The 17,757-nt window shown below is 33.6% G+C and overlaps 1 protein-coding gene across 1 annotated transcript; it reads left to right on the top strand.

The window, feature by feature from the left end:
* Positions 1 to 3,303: 3,303 nt before the first annotated feature.
* Pcl (polycomb protein Pcl) lies at positions 3,304 to 8,819 on the top strand. Its single transcript, XM_018541235.1, has 9 exons — positions 3,304 to 3,432; positions 3,516 to 3,716; positions 3,821 to 4,012; positions 4,160 to 4,332; positions 5,133 to 5,328; positions 5,426 to 5,679; positions 5,794 to 5,994; positions 7,434 to 7,662; positions 7,864 to 8,819. The coding sequence occupies exons 1-9, from the start codon at positions 3,304 to 3,306 to the stop codon at positions 8,785 to 8,787; spliced, it is 2,499 nt and encodes an 832-aa protein (XP_018396737.1). The 3' UTR covers positions 8,788 to 8,819.
* Positions 8,820 to 17,757: the final 8,938 nt, after the last annotated feature.

A 17,757-nucleotide genomic window follows, 5' to 3' on the forward strand; every position in this document is an offset into this window, starting at 1 on the left:
ACTGCATCGAGCAAATTTTCCAAGTCTGTGATATGGATAAGAGTGCATTGTTGTGAAAGATGTATATGTACTGCTTGAACGTTTGAGGTATGTTCGTACAACGCGTGGACGATGCGATCGATGGGAACGATCATTTCTTAAATAATAATTCCGATCGCTCATATTTGTCACGCTATTCCGAATGTTTGAACGACTGAAATATCGATTGTTTATGTTATGTCTGTACCGCAAAAGGAGACCCAAATGACGATCACTGTCGGCCATTTTGAATCGAGGGCCACGTTCCAAGTTAAATGTCATTTCTAACATATAATAAGGCATTTCTAACATATATATGATATAATTGTTGTTATTGCAATAAATTTTATGTACATTCTATTGCGATTCGTATACCGCTTGTAAAATTTTAATCCTTTAAAGAGAAACGATTAATATTATTCGATCTTAAATAAAAGTATTACTTTTAATAAGCACGTATTATGTATAAATAAATCTTTGAAGACCTCTTAATTGTTGTCTCAAATAGCTATAATTTTAAACAAATTTTTTATATGAAACAAAAATATATATAAAGGCATATAAGCTGGAGCAAATAACCTTTGTAAAAAGCTCTTAAATTTAAGGAGCTTTCTACAATAAATCAGTAATAAATCAGAAATCAGAAGCTATAGAAATTGACCAATCACAGTCGAATGTGAAAAGAATAATCGACTATGATTCGTTAATTTCTAACTTCTAACTTTTGATTTATTTATTAATGGTTTATCATAGAAAATCTTTATATATTTCGATCGGTATGGCAGTTTTAACATGAATGTCAGTGTTTAAAAATAAGAGATTGAGATCGGTTAATACAATCGATTCTTAAAATTAAGATTGCTTAAATACATATACATATACATATATATTTTATGAATCAATCAGAGAGCTGTATTAGCATCTTAAACATAAAAATGGACTATGAATACTATCCTGAAATTTGGTGCAGACATTGATATTTCGAAACAATAAATATTTTAATTATTGTGCAGTAAAACTAAAATTTTTTTTAGAATATACGAATTGGAATACTTTTTAGAGACATACTAATCTACATTTTTTCTTAGAATTTTTCATACAAGTATATGTGAATTTCAAAATATTTTAAGAATTGTATACTTCTCATTCTTCAATTTCTGAAAAATTATCTTAAACTTTTCTAGATTTTATAAAATTTCATCAGAAATTATAGAATGAAAAATTATTTCAATAATTCTAAAAAAAAATGTAGATTTCCTCGACACTTTTGAAAAATGTTATTTGTGTAAAAAAATCAAAGAAATCTTTTAATAAATTATAAATTAAATTATTCAAAAATTTCGAAAAAAAAAATCTAAAATCACATAAAAATTCTGAGAAAAAATTTCAAGGTAAACATCAAATGTAACAGTTTCACAGTATAAACGAATGGGAGGGCAATTTCTTCATCCAGGTGTTTCCCGAAGGGGATAGTTGAAACATCGCTACGCCCCTACGCGTTTCCCAGTGTCGTCTCACGGTGGCGCGTCTGATTCGCGTAGTAGCCCAGCAAGTGTTTCCCCGAACATGGCGGACGGTGCTCGTTCGAATTTCCATGGGACACAATGAACGTGCGCCGAGTTCGCCGCGGTGATGCCGATAACTGAGGGCGTGTCGTGATCGTGTAGTCGGCCTACGTGGGTGCCCCGGGCGTCATCGTGATCGGCGCGGCAGTGCGATAGGGAGACAGCGGGACCAGGCTTTTACCGCCGCGGCCGTCGTGTCGCCGCGAGTGCGCCGAGCCGAGCGAGCGATCGGAGCGAGCGTGAAACGAGCCGACCGTGGCGGGGCCCCCCCATGCTCGTGTACTGTCGAATGTTTGACCGGAGTCGGAGGATGAAGACCGTATGTAGCAGCGCGTGATTCCACGGCCGAGACGCTGAGGTACGACGTCCGGATCAGACCGGAGACTAGAGACTCGACCCGATCCGAGCCGACACGATCCGATTCGGCGCCGGGTCGGGCGCGGGTTTATTTACGACGCTCCGCGGCGTCCAGGACTCCGCGCGTTCGGAAACGTCACCGCGAGTCATCGTCCTGTCGCCAAGGGGCGCCGATCGGGCTCCGAGGGTTGATGGGTTTTCTTCTACTCCTCTTCCTCTCTCTCTCTCTCTCTCTTCCTTGCCTTTCTTCTCTTTTTCTCCCTCTTTCTCCCTGTTTCTATCCGTCCTTCGTACACCGTCCTCGTCGGATTGATCGGATCGACGGCGACGCAGAGGGAATCGCTCGCGTAGAGAAACGCCGAGATTCTTCCATGAGAGCGAATAATATAGCCCCGCGGTTGTGCGCTGCATTTTGATACATCCGTGAACATTGCACCGCGTGAACGGCTCTGAGAAGCGTCACGGCGCTCTCGCGCCTTCGATAGCGAGAGTGAGTGCGCCGGACTGTTTTTTTAATGAGATGCCGATCATATGGTCGCGCGACCGCGTTCCCGTACGTCGAATTGTGTAACGTTACTCGTTGTGGCAGGTGGCGATCGACGGCATGGCGAATAACGATTTATCTGGATTTTCCTCGCACCTTTGAACGGGGACGCGCGTAGCCCGTTGGTTAGCTCGACGCTTCCCCAGCGTCGTCTGTGATGTTCCGAATCAAATTCTTCTATTAATTATATTCGAAAACATTCCATCCCGTAGATTTACGCAAGTATTCGCGATAATTTGCCAACAATGTTAACACAATCGTGTATTTAGAATTTAGCCAAATTTACAATCTAAGGTATTTAGAGTGAATTTCACTCTAAAAAGGAAAATCTCGTTTTGAAGAATCAAATCTCTTAAAGATTGAAAATTGAGCTACTCTTTTTCTAGACTGGTTCTTTAGAGTGTTAGAGTGAGATTTTACTCTCAAAAAAAAAAAAAATAGAGAGTATAGGTTAGCATGTAATAACGACAAATACATTTGTTTTCGCCCCCCCCCCCTTTTTTTAGCTCACAGCATATAGACAAAAATTTTAACATATTTTTCATACTATTTCTTCGATGTATTATAAAATACTTAATAAAACTGATTTGGAAAGTAAGAAATATGAATTCAAAATTAGTTTAAATTTTATGTGTTCTCTAATGTTTACCAACAATCTATTTATATATACAGAAGTCAAAGATTTCTTAAAAAGATTTATTTATAAGATACGTTATCTCTTATTGTTGTAGCTTAATTTAAATCTTTAGATGTTAGTTGTGATAATACTTGATTATTACACCTATAATTTTTATAATTTAGAAATAGAGAGGATAGAAAATGTCAGAACCTGAGGAAAGTCTGGTAGCGCCAGATAGTACCACAAGGGAACAGCGGGTTGGCATCTCTCATGGAGATGATGTTCTTCAACACAGAGAGGGCAAATATTACCTTGGTACAGTTGTCGAGGTACAAACAAACTTGTATTTTTCTTTATTGATATTTACTAATAGTCTTATAACGTAACAACATTTAAATTTGCTTATATATAGGTGGACTTGGCTAGGGAAAGATGTCTTGTCAAATTTCTGGACAACACATCTTCCTGGTCGTTGTTCAGAGAGCTGACAAAATTGGCTATGCCAGACTCGGATGTTATGTGTGTTCTTTGTAAACAATCTCAGCCTAAGACTGACAATGACATTATTGTTTGTGACAAATGTGGTCGTGGCTATCATCAATTGTGTCATCAGGTATATTAAGAATCCTATTTGATATTTGAATTATAGAAATAAGTTTGATTGTATTAATTAGAAACTGATGAAGATATAGAACAATAATTATTATGCATTTGCAGCCTGAAATATCAAAACCAGAATCAGGTAGAGATATTCATTGGATATGTAGAAGGTGTACAGACAGTCAGCCACGTTTGCGTGAATCTTGCGAGCCAAAACATTCTATGGTTAAAGCAAGCATCAGAAAAGTTTGCAGCGGTAGGGACCAACCTCAACCACTACCAGACGACATGACAAAATTGCCATATGATGTAAGATTCAATTGTAAAATGTATATTATTGTTCAAATATATATAGATTATATAATTATATTGTATTTATGTATAAAACAGAATGTGCTCTTCAAAAATATGACAATAAAAACTACAAGATATTTTCATTATAACATATAATTTCAGCCTGATATGTTAAATTGGGATAATCATCACAGAGTGAACGTTGAACAAATTTATTGTTACTGTGGACTTAATGGCGAATGGTATGCACAGATGTTACAATGTGGCCGTTGTAGACAATGGTTTCATGAAAAATGCATCAGGTGCTTAACTCATCCTTTGTACAGTGGTGATAGGTAAGTAAATTTAAAGATAATTTAATTTAATTTAAATATACAAATTATTCTTATATTAAAAAATATAAGAAGAAAAGGGCTATGAGCCAAATGTCATCAACAATTAAGTAAAAAAATTGTTGTCATTTAGTTACAAATTTTAAAAGAAAAAACAGTGAAGAGTAATTAGATTAAAATATGTTTAATAATTAACAACAAAGAAACAGGCTAAGACATAGGATAAAAGACATAGGATAAAAAACGTTAATTAGATAATTTGCGTCTGAGAAAATGTTTTTTGCGTTAAAAATTGTATTCACTTATTATTTCTTTGTTTTACTATTACATGTTTTCTAACATTGAAAATGACCTGATAGGGGTCGAAACGTTTATTTAGTCTTTTATCCTATGTCTTAGTCTGTTTCTTTGTTGTTAATTATTAAACATATTTTAATCTAATAACTCTTCACTGTTTTTTCTTTTAAAATTTTTAACTAAATGACAAAAATTTTTTTACTTAATCGTTGATGACATTTGGCCCTTTTCTTCTTATATTTTTAAAATTTATTCAGCCTTATTACAAACAATTGTTATTCTTATTAACATATGAGTTTTTAAAACGATTCATCTCGATCACTATCATCTTACACTTCTTCACAATCTTTCATTTTCTAATTATAATCTTTTAAAATTGAGACATATGATACAAATGAGGGAACTTAGGATTCACTGACTAAAAATCAACTACTCTTACATGTTATCCCATACAAGTTCTCTTTTCATGCAATTTTATGTAGTTAAATTATTAATAATTTTTACAGATTTTATGTATTCGTGTGTTCAATGTGCAATCATGGAAAAGAATTTATTCGGCGTTTAGAAATGAAATGGGTAGATCTGGTGCACCTGATGTTGTACAATCTGACTGTTTATAACGCTAAAAAGTATTACGATTTGGATACTGTTATTATACCTTACGCAAATGATAACTGGACGGCCTTACAGCTTCCAACACAGGTAGGAATCTTCAACATATCATCTATAAAATAAATTTTAATTTATATTTAATTATAATACTTGATAATGTTTAGGATAACATTGTATGCATTTTTAGATAAAAAATGTCAGTATCGATGTACGTAGGCAATCAATATTGACAGCATTGACAACTAATAGAAACAGGTTTAAATGTGGTAAAGAAATAAAAAAGCGCACTACAATATGGGGCCTCCGTGTCAGACTGCCACCACCTTGTGCATTTGTCAATTTACCAATATCTGGCCAGATAGATGATTCTGTATTACGTAGATGTTGGATTCATTATAATAATACTAAAAAAAGACTGCAATACCTTCCTCCATCAACAGAGTTAGTATAATATAATGCAATAAATTTACAATATAAAATTAATTATTAATTTTTAACATATATACGTTTATGTAACATTAACATTTATATAATATGTAAAACTTATTATTTCAGTCCGGTGATTTTACCAGAAAGTACAAGACAGTTGATTGCGTTGAAGCAAAAGGTAACAGAGGATGTAGAAATACCCGTGAGTCCTACACTTATAGTAATGCGAGGTACAATTTATCAAAATTCCGAAGCAGAGCAAAGTTCATGTCCAAGTCCACCTCCATTAACAGAATCCAGTCAATCAATAGAATCTTTAAGAAACAGGTATACTATATTTTTATGCATATATTTATTTACTTTTATTTCATTAAACTTTTTTTAAAGACAGTATAAATTCAACTATTTCTATTAGTCTATACATATATATAGAGTTCCTATATTGTTCGATTTTTTAGATATTTTTGATGTATTGTGACAACGAAATATTTCAAACAAGTTTCTAATAAAGAGTTAATTGCGTAAAAAAATTTCAAAATTGTCTAAAATTTAACTAAAAGTTGAAGTCAACTTACGTTTTTTGTTTCTTTTAAAATAGAAAACTATATATTTTTCTTTTTACATTATGATACACAAAAACGAATTCAATGATTTTACATCATGTATTATTTTGATTATTTTATTTGAAGATTCTGTCGTCTATATCTAAATTAGTGAGACTCAAACGAACTTGTGTGTGTGTGTGTGTGTTAAGAAACAAAGTAAGAAACTTATAAGATCCTGTTAGTGAGATGTAACGAAATGTAATTACAGAACTAGTTTACCGTGTGTAATACTAAATGTTACATTCAAATATGAATCTCCACTCTCATACCGAAAAACTAAATGTTGTTAGTATTTAATGAATGCAAAAGAAATGTACGTGAAGCTATCTATTTATATGGGAACTCTATCCGTAGAGTTTATTCTTCCGTGAAAACTTTTTAATATATTGTGTATTTTTTTACGTTTACACGGTAAATTTCTAAATGAAAGATTCAATATATAGATAATATTTTTCTATGTATGTTTCTTAATACGTTTATTTACGTTTGAGTTTCACTGCTTTATGTATCAACGATAGATAATCAACACATCATGAATTATGTTTTAAATATTGTAATAAAATTATCATGAGAGATCGAACAGAAGATATGTAATAATGTATCATTCTTTTATGTACTGTAATAATAGAAAAACAAATATATGATTCTCCATTTAAAGAAATATAGTAGGATTTTAATTTTTTTTTAAATGAACAATTTTGAAATTTTTCGTATGTAGTTAATTCTTCATTAGAAACTAATAAATTTTACTCGAAACATTTTATCATTATTTCATTGAAAATATAAAAAAAAAACCGATGTAATCCTCTGTATTACATATATGTATATTGTAAAAATTGATGCAAGTAGAGAGTGCATGTAAAACACATGAAAGGCGAGAAATGGTGCACCATGGGCAAGAGACAGCAAAGAATCTAGATTCTACATCGGTGACAGATTACAAAACTTTATTTTTATGGCAACTATAGTCAAAGTGTATGAAAGTATTTCAGTGTAAATGAATGAATTTTATTCGATTTTTCATTACCTCTCTTGATATCTCTGCTCGTGTTACACTTATAATTCGTACAACATATACATGTATTTAAAATATTATGAAATAAAACATTATTTTAACACATTTTGAAATTTTCTATTAGACAATTTAAATTATTTTTATAGATATTGCAACATAGGCGGCGGTTTTGTAAAAAAGTCATTCCCATTTCCTAAGTTGAGTGTACAAAAAAGACTTCGTCGTCTATTAGCATTAAGCAATTCACGAAGAATATTACGTAAACAGAAGAAAAGAGAGAAAGCAAGTGAAGATAGTAGTAAGGAAACATCGCTGGAAGACAGAGAAGCAAGATATAGAAAAGCAAGAATATTATTAAAGAACGCCATTGCCAAAGTAAAGGAAAGGAAGGTAAGATTATTGCATATTTATGTATATAAAAGTGTGATAAAGTAATATGATAGTCATTTAACTTAATCTTCAAGAGAAATAAAAGATTGACTATTGCATTATATTTTTTACTAACAATAAGTGAAATGCATCATGTCTTTTTGTATACGAGAATAATAAATGTCATTTTTATTTTCGTTAACACAGAGCAAACCACAGAGCTCAGAAGCATCCGATTTACCTCCAACACCTCCAACTTCTGTTTCTGGACCGCCAACACCACCAGCTACAACATCAGGTATATCCGAGCTATCTGTACCTAGTTCTGTGGATCTAATGCATCCTCTGCCACCTTCGACGCCTGCAGACACAAGTGGAGACGAGACCAGTTCAAGAGGAACTCTTGATTCTTTTATTCCACTACCCAAAGATTTTGAAGGAAAGAATAATCCATTCAGTGATTTAGTGGGCACACCTTGTAACATTAATCAAGCAAACTCGAGTACACCGTTACCTTACAATCAGTGTCCCATCACTTTGCCTCTGCCACTGACGCCTGTGATCTCGCAACCGCCAGTGATACGTCCAACCAAGAGACAGTTATCGGAAAAGGACATTATCATTGATAGAAACGGGCAAGTAAAACGTAAAAGGCAACATCGACGAGGACGACCACCTATACAACAACAAGTCCAGCAACAATATCAGCATACTGCTAGCAAGACGGCAACTATTATACCGGCTCGTAACAATGAAATTAAAAGTGAATTTGCCAGGAATTTAAGAAGTTCATTTAATGGTGCCTCGGGCAGTGCAAGTAGTCAAATTGGGAACTGTGTGGATTATGCCTTAAATGGTAGGCGATTGAGACAGCGGCAAAGTAATGATAAATTACCTCCCCCTGATTCGCAACCACAAAGAAAGAGCAGTATATCTTCATCTCCAAAGTGTTCGCCTGTGAAGCAAAGTGCGCCTGACATATCTCTTGACGATCTGAAATCATCGGTGAATATTTACTTCGGTGCAGCTAATAGAATAGCTGCTGGTGAAAAGTTTGTCATCAAAGCGAAGAGGATAGGGCCAAACGGTCAGACACAATACCTCATCGAATGGGAGGGACTCAATACTTAACGGTAAATAATCCGCTTACTACGAAATATATTACGCAATCGTGTACAACATTTAAGTTGAAATCAAGCGTAAGATGGCGATCACTTCCTCGACATTTTATAATCAATTCTCTCAATTTGCTTTTACGGCAAAATGATTGTGATCGATTGTTTTGCGTTACATGCACTGCCACTTGTTACGTACATTTCATTCAAATGTATGTATTTATATCGGCGTAGAATATGTGAATGTTCTTGTAAACGTATTTCTTATTTTATTAAATTATTCTGAAGTTTTTGTGCGAGAGATTTTTGTTACGCACAACAAATATTGTTAGACGATGAATTCATTGCAGAATTTAAAATAAAATTACTTTATCGAATCGTGTGTCAAATTATATTAAAAAAACGATTTTTTTTATCTCTATATTTTTAATCACAAAAAAGTATACGCTCCATATCGATTGTCGACGCATACATCTCATCGTTCACATATATTCATCTATATATTATAATTAAACGAATGTACACCGAAATATACTTGCTTGAAAAAAAACGTTTGCAAGAACAATCGGATGTATTGCTTATCAACTGTAAATAGTGTAGCATAGTAGATTTACGGAAGTATTGATGATGTAAGTCATGCGAGAAAAAATTCCGTACGATTTACATTCGTTACAGAAAGATTGGCCAATCGTCTTCTCTAAATATTACGACTAAACTACGGATAACAACAAAAAGTGAATTGAACTAGATATTCTTATACTAACGTACTAGCAAATGTTGGTAGTTAGTAGTAAAGAATAAAATAAAGCAGACATCCTTCGCAAAAGTTATTTTTCAATACACTTGTAGAGATAATTGTCGCGTTCTGTAGTTTCATTGTCTTGGGTCACATTTTACTTACCGTTCTGTACTCGACAATACGAAGCAAATCAAAATTTCTCTACAAATTTATCTTAATCGTTATATTCATAAATCAGTTTATATGTATGTGATATTGAATACATGAAACGAACGCAGTCATAATATTTTTCATAATATTTTTATGAATCAGACTTAACGATCAATCAGTGTACTTGAGACGATGAAGATACAGATTTAGCATTGCTCATTATTATACAAGACTAAGAGAAAATGGCACATCTGTTTCATACTATTTGAAATTAATCGAACGGTACACTGAATATGTAAGTAACTGGCCAAGTTATCTGTGCAAAAGGAATATAAACGTAAATGTAAACTACTCAAAACTGTGTTAACAAGCACACAATACGTGAGCTCATTATTGTGTAGTTATGCACTGTAAAAACAATCTTTATGCATTAAACAACTAGAAACTAAATTACGATTGTATATAAATATATTGGTATCTAAACTGTCAATGTAACACAGTTAGATATAGTAGTCAGTAAATGTAACAGTGTCGCAAATTATCTTACAATAATTTTTGATACAAATTATTTTATACAATAACTCCGGATCCTGTTGGGATTATTATGTAAGACGCATTTTGTACCTCAAACTGCACAGAATCTATGGTCAACTTACTAATCAGAAAATACAAGCAATTATAAGCGATATAACGTTTAGACACTGCAGTAGTAGCCATTATTAAAGTCTCAAATCAAAAGAGCTTATTAGAAATGTGAACTGTAAGCACTTCATTTTCGGTCTATAAATTATAGAAATTCGCTCTTATAATGGAATTTTATTTTAGTTTTGCAAAGGCATGTATTTTTATTCGTGACGCATTGGTAATAGGAAATGAACATAATGTACTATAAATTCGTATTTTCTATCTTTTTCTTTCTATTAAACGAAAATTTTATCGGGGGCAAAAATTTTAGATATGATCATAGTCTCTTACGTATAATCTATAATAATATTTTAAAAGCGCATTTATATTTTTTATTATAATTCTTATCGAATTGTGCTTGAAGCCAATAAGATGGATATTATTCTAGATAATTTTATTTCGAATTTTTCAATAGATTAAATTGACGAATTCATAAAAAAGATAACTCATTCTCGAATCAACATTATAAAATATAAGTATTCATCTTCATTATTTATTTAAACTTCTTAAATGCAATGCAATGACACTTTTGCATTTTGTTTTTTTGGAAGAGGCTCAAGCAATCTGAGGCCACTGTGGTATGAAATGAGAGATTACGAATTGTCTTCTTATGCAGTAACAGTTTATACAAGTCAAACAATGTGTCAAAAATTTCGAATCTTCCTTTTGTCAATTTTTAGACAAATAATTTTATAAAATATCTACAATAATAGATTTCTTTTATATATTTCGGCTCACACATTTGGAATCGCACTATATATATACTATATATTTCTTATATCTTTTGAAATATATTGTTTAACGATATATTAAGCCGGCATCACACAATATTTGACTATTATTAACCAAATGATTATGATTATACTACAATGGAAGAAACTTAATTTGTATGAAAAAAATGATGCTTATTAATTTATCAAGTCAGATTTAGTCGAGTATTACGGCGAAAAGCAAGAACTAGGCGCATTTTTTCACCATTTGTTTTCTTGCTGGATTGCTAGATTATATTCTTGCCACCGTATGTATATGCTACGATGCTCTGTCAATAATATCATACAATGGCAAAATTCTAATCCAGCTAGCAATTCAGCAAGAAAAATATTGTGTGCCGCCGGCTTCATTAAAAAAATTTTTGATAAATTACACATATGATTACATATAAACATAATCGCGTAAATTATACATTTTTTATGTTGTTACAACTTCAAGAACTTTTTCGATTCATACCACAGCACACTCTACTGATCATCTTCTCTAGAATGATACGTAGGATATCGGACGAAGACAAGAAATGAACACTGCCAAATTTCTAAGTTATATTTAATAAATGACATCGTTTTACGCTATATATATGTATAATGGCGACAATGGCGTTTAATTAAATGAAATTACGATTTATATTTAGTGTCGCGCGTTACTTCACGCGAATTTCGCGGAGATGTATCGCTAATTGGTGACGAAATTTCAACGAAAGAAACCGTTTCATATCTGTATGTATTCAAATTTTACGAAAGTGAACTAAAGTTTGAAGTTTAGCGTTTTTCGCATTTGATGTAAGAGATGGCGTACGGGAAGCAAAAACTCAAATAATTTAAAATTCAAATTATGAGAAATTGGAAAGAAGCATTTGATTTCTTTACAGCGTTATTTCTGCACGATATCATAAAGGCCAAATCTAGAACATAAAACATTAAAAGAGATACAAACGTCTTTGTGTAGATTGTTCTGAATATTTATTGCCTGAGTTAAAGCAAATTATATGTATAATCAAGTTTTAAATTTATTAATATATTTATCTAAATCAACAACGTGATAAAATGGCTAGATAAAAATTGCCCAAGTTTTTTCGCAGATAAGAAACTAATAGTTGCTATTATTAACCAAATGATTATGATTATACCACAATGGAAGAAACTTAATTTGTATGAAAAAAATTATGCTTATTAATTTATCAAGTTAGATTTAGTCGAGTATTACAGCGAAGAGCAAGAACTTGGCGCATTTTTTCACCAGATTCGTCAAAATTTGTATAAAATTTTGTTGTTTTGTGCTTCTAGATTTGTTCTCGAAAAAATATTCCCAAGCAATCTAATTATATATTGTGATGTTTATGAAAATGTTTATGTTTCTAAAATGCGCGAGAGCAGGGTATCAATTATGAATGTATGTATGAACATATACACACATACATATACAAAAATTTTCACTTTTCACGTTTCCGCCTTAGAAAAGAAGTTACATGATCAATACTCAGCTTTGTGAGTTTTAGGGCAATATCGACCTTATAAGATTTTCCCCTGCCCATCTCCCGGTTTGAACGATACTAAAGTGATGCGAGACAATTCCATCGACGATTCGTTGCCGTTTCTTTTCTTTTATTATTGTATGCTTAAGTAGGATAAACAAAGGGACACTGTGTCGCATCGGTGGTGCGTTACTAATGATTTAAAGCGATTGACCATGCGTTCCGACATCGGGAAGCGTCATCTTCGCGATTTCGCGGCGTTTTTGTAACGTTTACATATGATTTCTACGTGGCTAGGGCGAACAATTTTCGCGATCTTCGAGGCCCGAGTCATCCAGATTTCTATCGAGCGCAGAAATCGGAAAAGAGAGCCATTAAAGTTGACGCCGCATATAAGTTCATACTGACTCATGCGAATTTTAACCGCCGTGACGAAACGCAGTCCGTTCGTTTCGCAGAATTGAGAAAGTCTAGTTAATTATTACTGTCGCGAGACGAAGTTCACGTTGGGCTATACATGTCGGTTCAGCGCGTCCGTACGTGTCTAATCGGAGCGGAACGTTCACCGCGCGACGAGAAGGATTCGTAAGAAGGCGAAAGTTATACTGCCAGTATCGTGTGTGTACATATTATATAACTCTTACATCCTCCTCTCCCCCTTTTTTAACATATAAATATCTTTATAGATACACACCCAGTGTAGCGCATTATAGTTGATACGTTATATTACCGTTTGTATATGAAAATTACAGAGCGTAAGATGAGTTCGAGCCAAGCTCGGCATGTTACTTCCAGAGCGGATCCCACCGTCGCCGCTCTCGATGGCGTGTTCTAGTGTTCTTTGTTATGAGATTTCAATCGCAAAACGTAAAAATTACGATATTTTGACATTCGTGGTGCGTTTTCAACTGCAAGGGTAATCAGAATTCCTTAAGTAAGAGCTTGGACACCGATTAGACATTTTTTTATTGAGCCGTCGTGTATTTCAGGCCAATGAAGGATTTTATTGTGTTCATTTTATCAGTTTACAGTTATAGTAAAAATATTTATACATATGAGAAGAATTATTGAATTACATCCATTTTTCAGCTCAGGAATAGTAACCCATTTTTACACTTTAAGAACGAGAAAATGTACATTATTATAAAATTGTTTATCATATCTTTTTTCTTTGTAACAAGTATTTTAAATATTCATTTCAAGTAATTTCATCGAAAATTTGCATTAAAATAAGTGTTTTATTAATTAATTGTTATAATAAGCTATTTAACATATTTAATATGCACGTGTTTAATTTCTACTTACTTTTTCAAAAAATTTTTCAGAAAACGATTAAATCTCTCCTCTATACATAATGTTTTCAAATACTAGTAAATCAGAAAATAATAATGTAGATAATTTTTAATTGTGTAAAAATATCTCATGTGACATAAAAAAATTAAATGACTATTCCTGTCAAATAGACTGTATGAATACTCAGACGTTTTTGAAAAACTATAATTATTCTGGACGGAAAGAACGGTTTTGCTTTTTTAATTTAGGTAAATACTGATTTGAAAATAATTTTGTTTGACTATCAAAATAATTATTATCGCTCAAAATAATTGCTAGAATGACAAAACTTTGCAGCATTACTCATTATACTTAAGTTTCTCACATAATTATTTTCAGATATTTGAATAAAATCGTTCTTTTCATGTGATTTCTAAATTCTTACTTAAAGAACTCTAAGGAGAACCGTAATCGAGTGTTCTCGGAATCACTTTATTCATACATTTTGGAGATTTGTGTGATAATCAATCCCGATTTGGTCCTCGGAAATGGAACCCTCGGTCTCTCGCTGAAATGAAAATCATTGGAAAAAAAAACGCTTTAGTCAATGCATTAAATTAGCGAGCTGTTAGTTGTAAAATTTAGAGTATTCTACGCTGTTAAGTGAAACATTCTCCGATCGATCGGACTATCCAACAGAATCGGTTGTAAAGAAAATCTTGGCTATGTTTCAAGCTTATTTGATATTGTACGTTGTAAACTTACATTGTAAATTGAATTATTCCATCACAGTATTGACTAAATCATGGTGTACCATATATGTGCGAAATTGATTAATTTTCTTCGATATTTTATAAGACACGCCAATTCGAGTGCTGGTTGCCCGAATAAGGAATACGTCATAATTTGTTATGTATTGAAAGGCACCCCGCTTATTTATCAAAAATATATTTATAAAATCGACAGTTTTATTCGCCTGTAGAGTACTCGATTGGCAAAAGGAAAGTGTGTCGATCGTTTCTAACGGCCAAAAGATTAATTTATTAGTTCGATGTAAAAGTGATGTACAACGCGTGTCACAAGTTCTCTTGTACCAGCAACGTGTTCGTAATAAATTCTATCCTTATAGATAAAAATAGTTTCGATAATATCAAACTGTGAGAATTTCCGCGGGGTGTTCATGATTTCGTAATTCGACATGATTCTCACGATGAAAGATCCAATCGACAACGTCCACGTGCCAATGGCATCGGTAGTCCTTATCGTTCGAAGGAGAGAAAAAAAGATAAAATGGGAGAAGGAGCAGAATTCGCCGCTCGCAGTCCAAGTTCGTAGAAAAATTATTTTAGGTAATAAGATCTCTTAACGCGTAATTTTGCAGTTAGTAAATAAATTTCAGAAGTAAAGAATCAATTGTACATCTTAAAACGATGAAAATTATAAAAGTAAGCAAATTTCTCCTACACCGAAAAAAAGATTTAAAAATTTATTTGACGGTTATAATGTTTATTTCACTGAAATATATCTTCATTTAAATACAACGAAATAAAATTTTGTTCCTAAAGGAAATTATCTATTTTATTTTTTTTTACAATTATTGAGATACGCGAGCTGTTTGGTAAAAATAGTGATCATTAAATTAAAAAAATTTGTTTCATCAAAAGTTCAATTTATTTTTTTAACATAGTCTTCGTTTAAAAAGTCACCGACTTATCAACTGCCCGCGTAATATTTTACAGAAATATGTAGTCGTCACAGTCAAATTTTTTTATAACTAATAAATGTCAAAGAAAGTGTTGTGTTTGCTCGCGATTATTTCAACTTTTTTTTGTTCTCAGCAGATATCGATCAATGATTGCGTTCAGCAGAAAAAACAGCTTTTTGCGTCTTAAAATTTTTCAGTAGGATTGATCTAGCTCTTATTTCCTTGTTGAATCTAGAATGTAAAAATCAATCCTATTAAAGAATTTTACAGCAGTTGCAAAGCTACTTTCTGATGAACCCAGCCATTGAAATGATGCACCTTGATATATATATTCTAGTAAATTTGCTTACTTTTTAAATTTAAAGATATGCAATCGATTTCCAGGCATTGCTGGGAGGTGAAATGGATTACCGAGCCGAGATCGATTCTGTAATTTTTTATGCGGAGAGACTGCGACTGTAAAATGCGCGAAAATGTGAGCATGGAGTGTGTATGTATACGTTCCGAATGCGAATACGCTTGATTTGTCTTCTCGTGTGTGTATGTGTACGTGTGTGTGCGTGTGTGTGTGTGTGTGTGTGTGTGTGCGTGTGTATATATACTTTTATGTACGTGCACGATAAACTCTCGGAAAGTCAGGACAAGAAGAGCGAGAGAAAGAGAGAGAGCGCGCGCGCGCGCGCGCCGAATGACACTTCGATATTAATTTGTCATCGTAGAGGCGAAACGACGTGGAAACAAAGCGAGATAAATACGTCTGTCCCGATTCTCCGGCATTCGATTGGAAAACTCCGCTGAAATGTCACCGTTTGCGATTTCTCATCTTTATCCTTTTTTCTTTTCTTTTCTTTTTTTTTATTCCTTTTCGCGCTTACATAGTCATGACTCACGAGATCGGGGAGACGTTTTGGCCGTTTCGCAAAAATTGTGATGTGTGATAGAAACCACTTATCTCCGCAGACCTCCGAATTTACGTTTCTGCGTATCTATGTGTTTCCATTTTTAATATTATTTCAATAATGGACTCTGTATATACACCGCCTGCGTTGCGTACAAATATTGCGAGCGTTGTCCTTAGTCGACATCCCTCCCGTGTCACCGATCTAGTTTCCATCGGAGTGTTAATTTACACTTAATGCGGCGTGTGAAACCAAAATTAATCGATAGAAATACAATAGGTTGTGCTTATCTCACTCTCGCTTCGATCCACAAGGTATCTATTTCCAATGGAAGTAGCGTGTACCGAATTGAGGACTTCGATGGAAACTAGACCACTGATCGATGTGTTCTGGCGCGACTGAAAGAAAAAAATTGCCATCATTCTCCGCATTGTACATACAATCATCGCTCAGCCTATTTGGAAATTAGTTTCCTTGAGATAAACTGCCAGACTGTTCCAAGAGGTCGTTGACTTTTCAGTCGGAGCAAAAGTATTTTCCGTAGAATTCTTCCTCGCAATCACGTAGAACGTGTGTATGGCGTTTTTACGAGTCACGATTCTATTATCAATTCAGTTGCGACAGAAAAAGGTCGAGGGAAACGGAGAGAGATTCGGCCAGTGCATTTTTATGTTTGTAGTATATACGGATATGTATACAGAATGCTCCGGAGTTATTGCCGTTCGACTTATTTATAGGATTCTCTCGTACAATTTAAGGGAATGTAGTTTCTGAAGTTTTGTTTTGCAGGCGAGCGATTTTTCTCACGACTCCGCAAAGATTCAATGTTTTGTAGCGCTTTACGGAGTAAAAATAATTTCCATACGTTTAATTTACTTGTTACTTTTCTCGAGATCACAAGTTCGCTTCTAAATTGACAAAGAGAATCTATAGATGCAAGCGGAACGGCGACGATTTCGGGGGACGCACCCGTACATGCATATAAATAGTTTTACTTAAGATTATTTTAACGAGCTACAATTCTATCTTTTTTTTTTTTTTTTTCTCGAGCTGTTGTCGACAGTTCGTACACGCCGCTCGTCGTTGCCGCGCCAGGACCGTGGAATTCGCGCGATGAATTTTATCACTCGGCACGACGGCGCTCGTCTGAGGAAACCGCGCTCTCCGTGTTCATTGTTGTTTTACTCAGCTTGTGGTAAAGAGACTGATCCATAAACTTCTTCACTTTTTTTTTTTTTTTTCATTTTCATACTTCATCTATTTCATCGTCATCGAACTCGAGTGACGCGTAT

This window comes from Cyphomyrmex costatus, unplaced genomic scaffold (genome assembly GCF_001594065.2).
Source record: "Cyphomyrmex costatus isolate MS0001 unplaced genomic scaffold, Ccosl1.0 scaffold28, whole genome shotgun sequence".
NCBI lineage: Eukaryota > Metazoa > Arthropoda > Insecta > Hymenoptera > Formicidae > Cyphomyrmex > Cyphomyrmex costatus.

What these genes read in the sequence shown, in the direction of transcription:
- Pcl (XM_018541235.1), top strand. Translation starts at nt 3,304, where the DNA reads ATGTCAGAACCTGAGGAAAGTCTGGTAGCGCCAGATAGTACCACAAGG. An exon ending in ATCATCAATTGTGTCATCAG is followed by an intron (nt 3,717 to 3,820) that starts GTATATTAAGAA and finishes ATGCATTTGCAG; the next exon opens with CCTGAAATATCAAAACCAGA. An exon ending in CCTTACAGCTTCCAACACAG is followed by an intron (nt 5,329 to 5,425) that starts GTAGGAATCTTC and finishes ATGCATTTTTAG; the next exon opens with ATAAAAAATGTCAGTATCGA.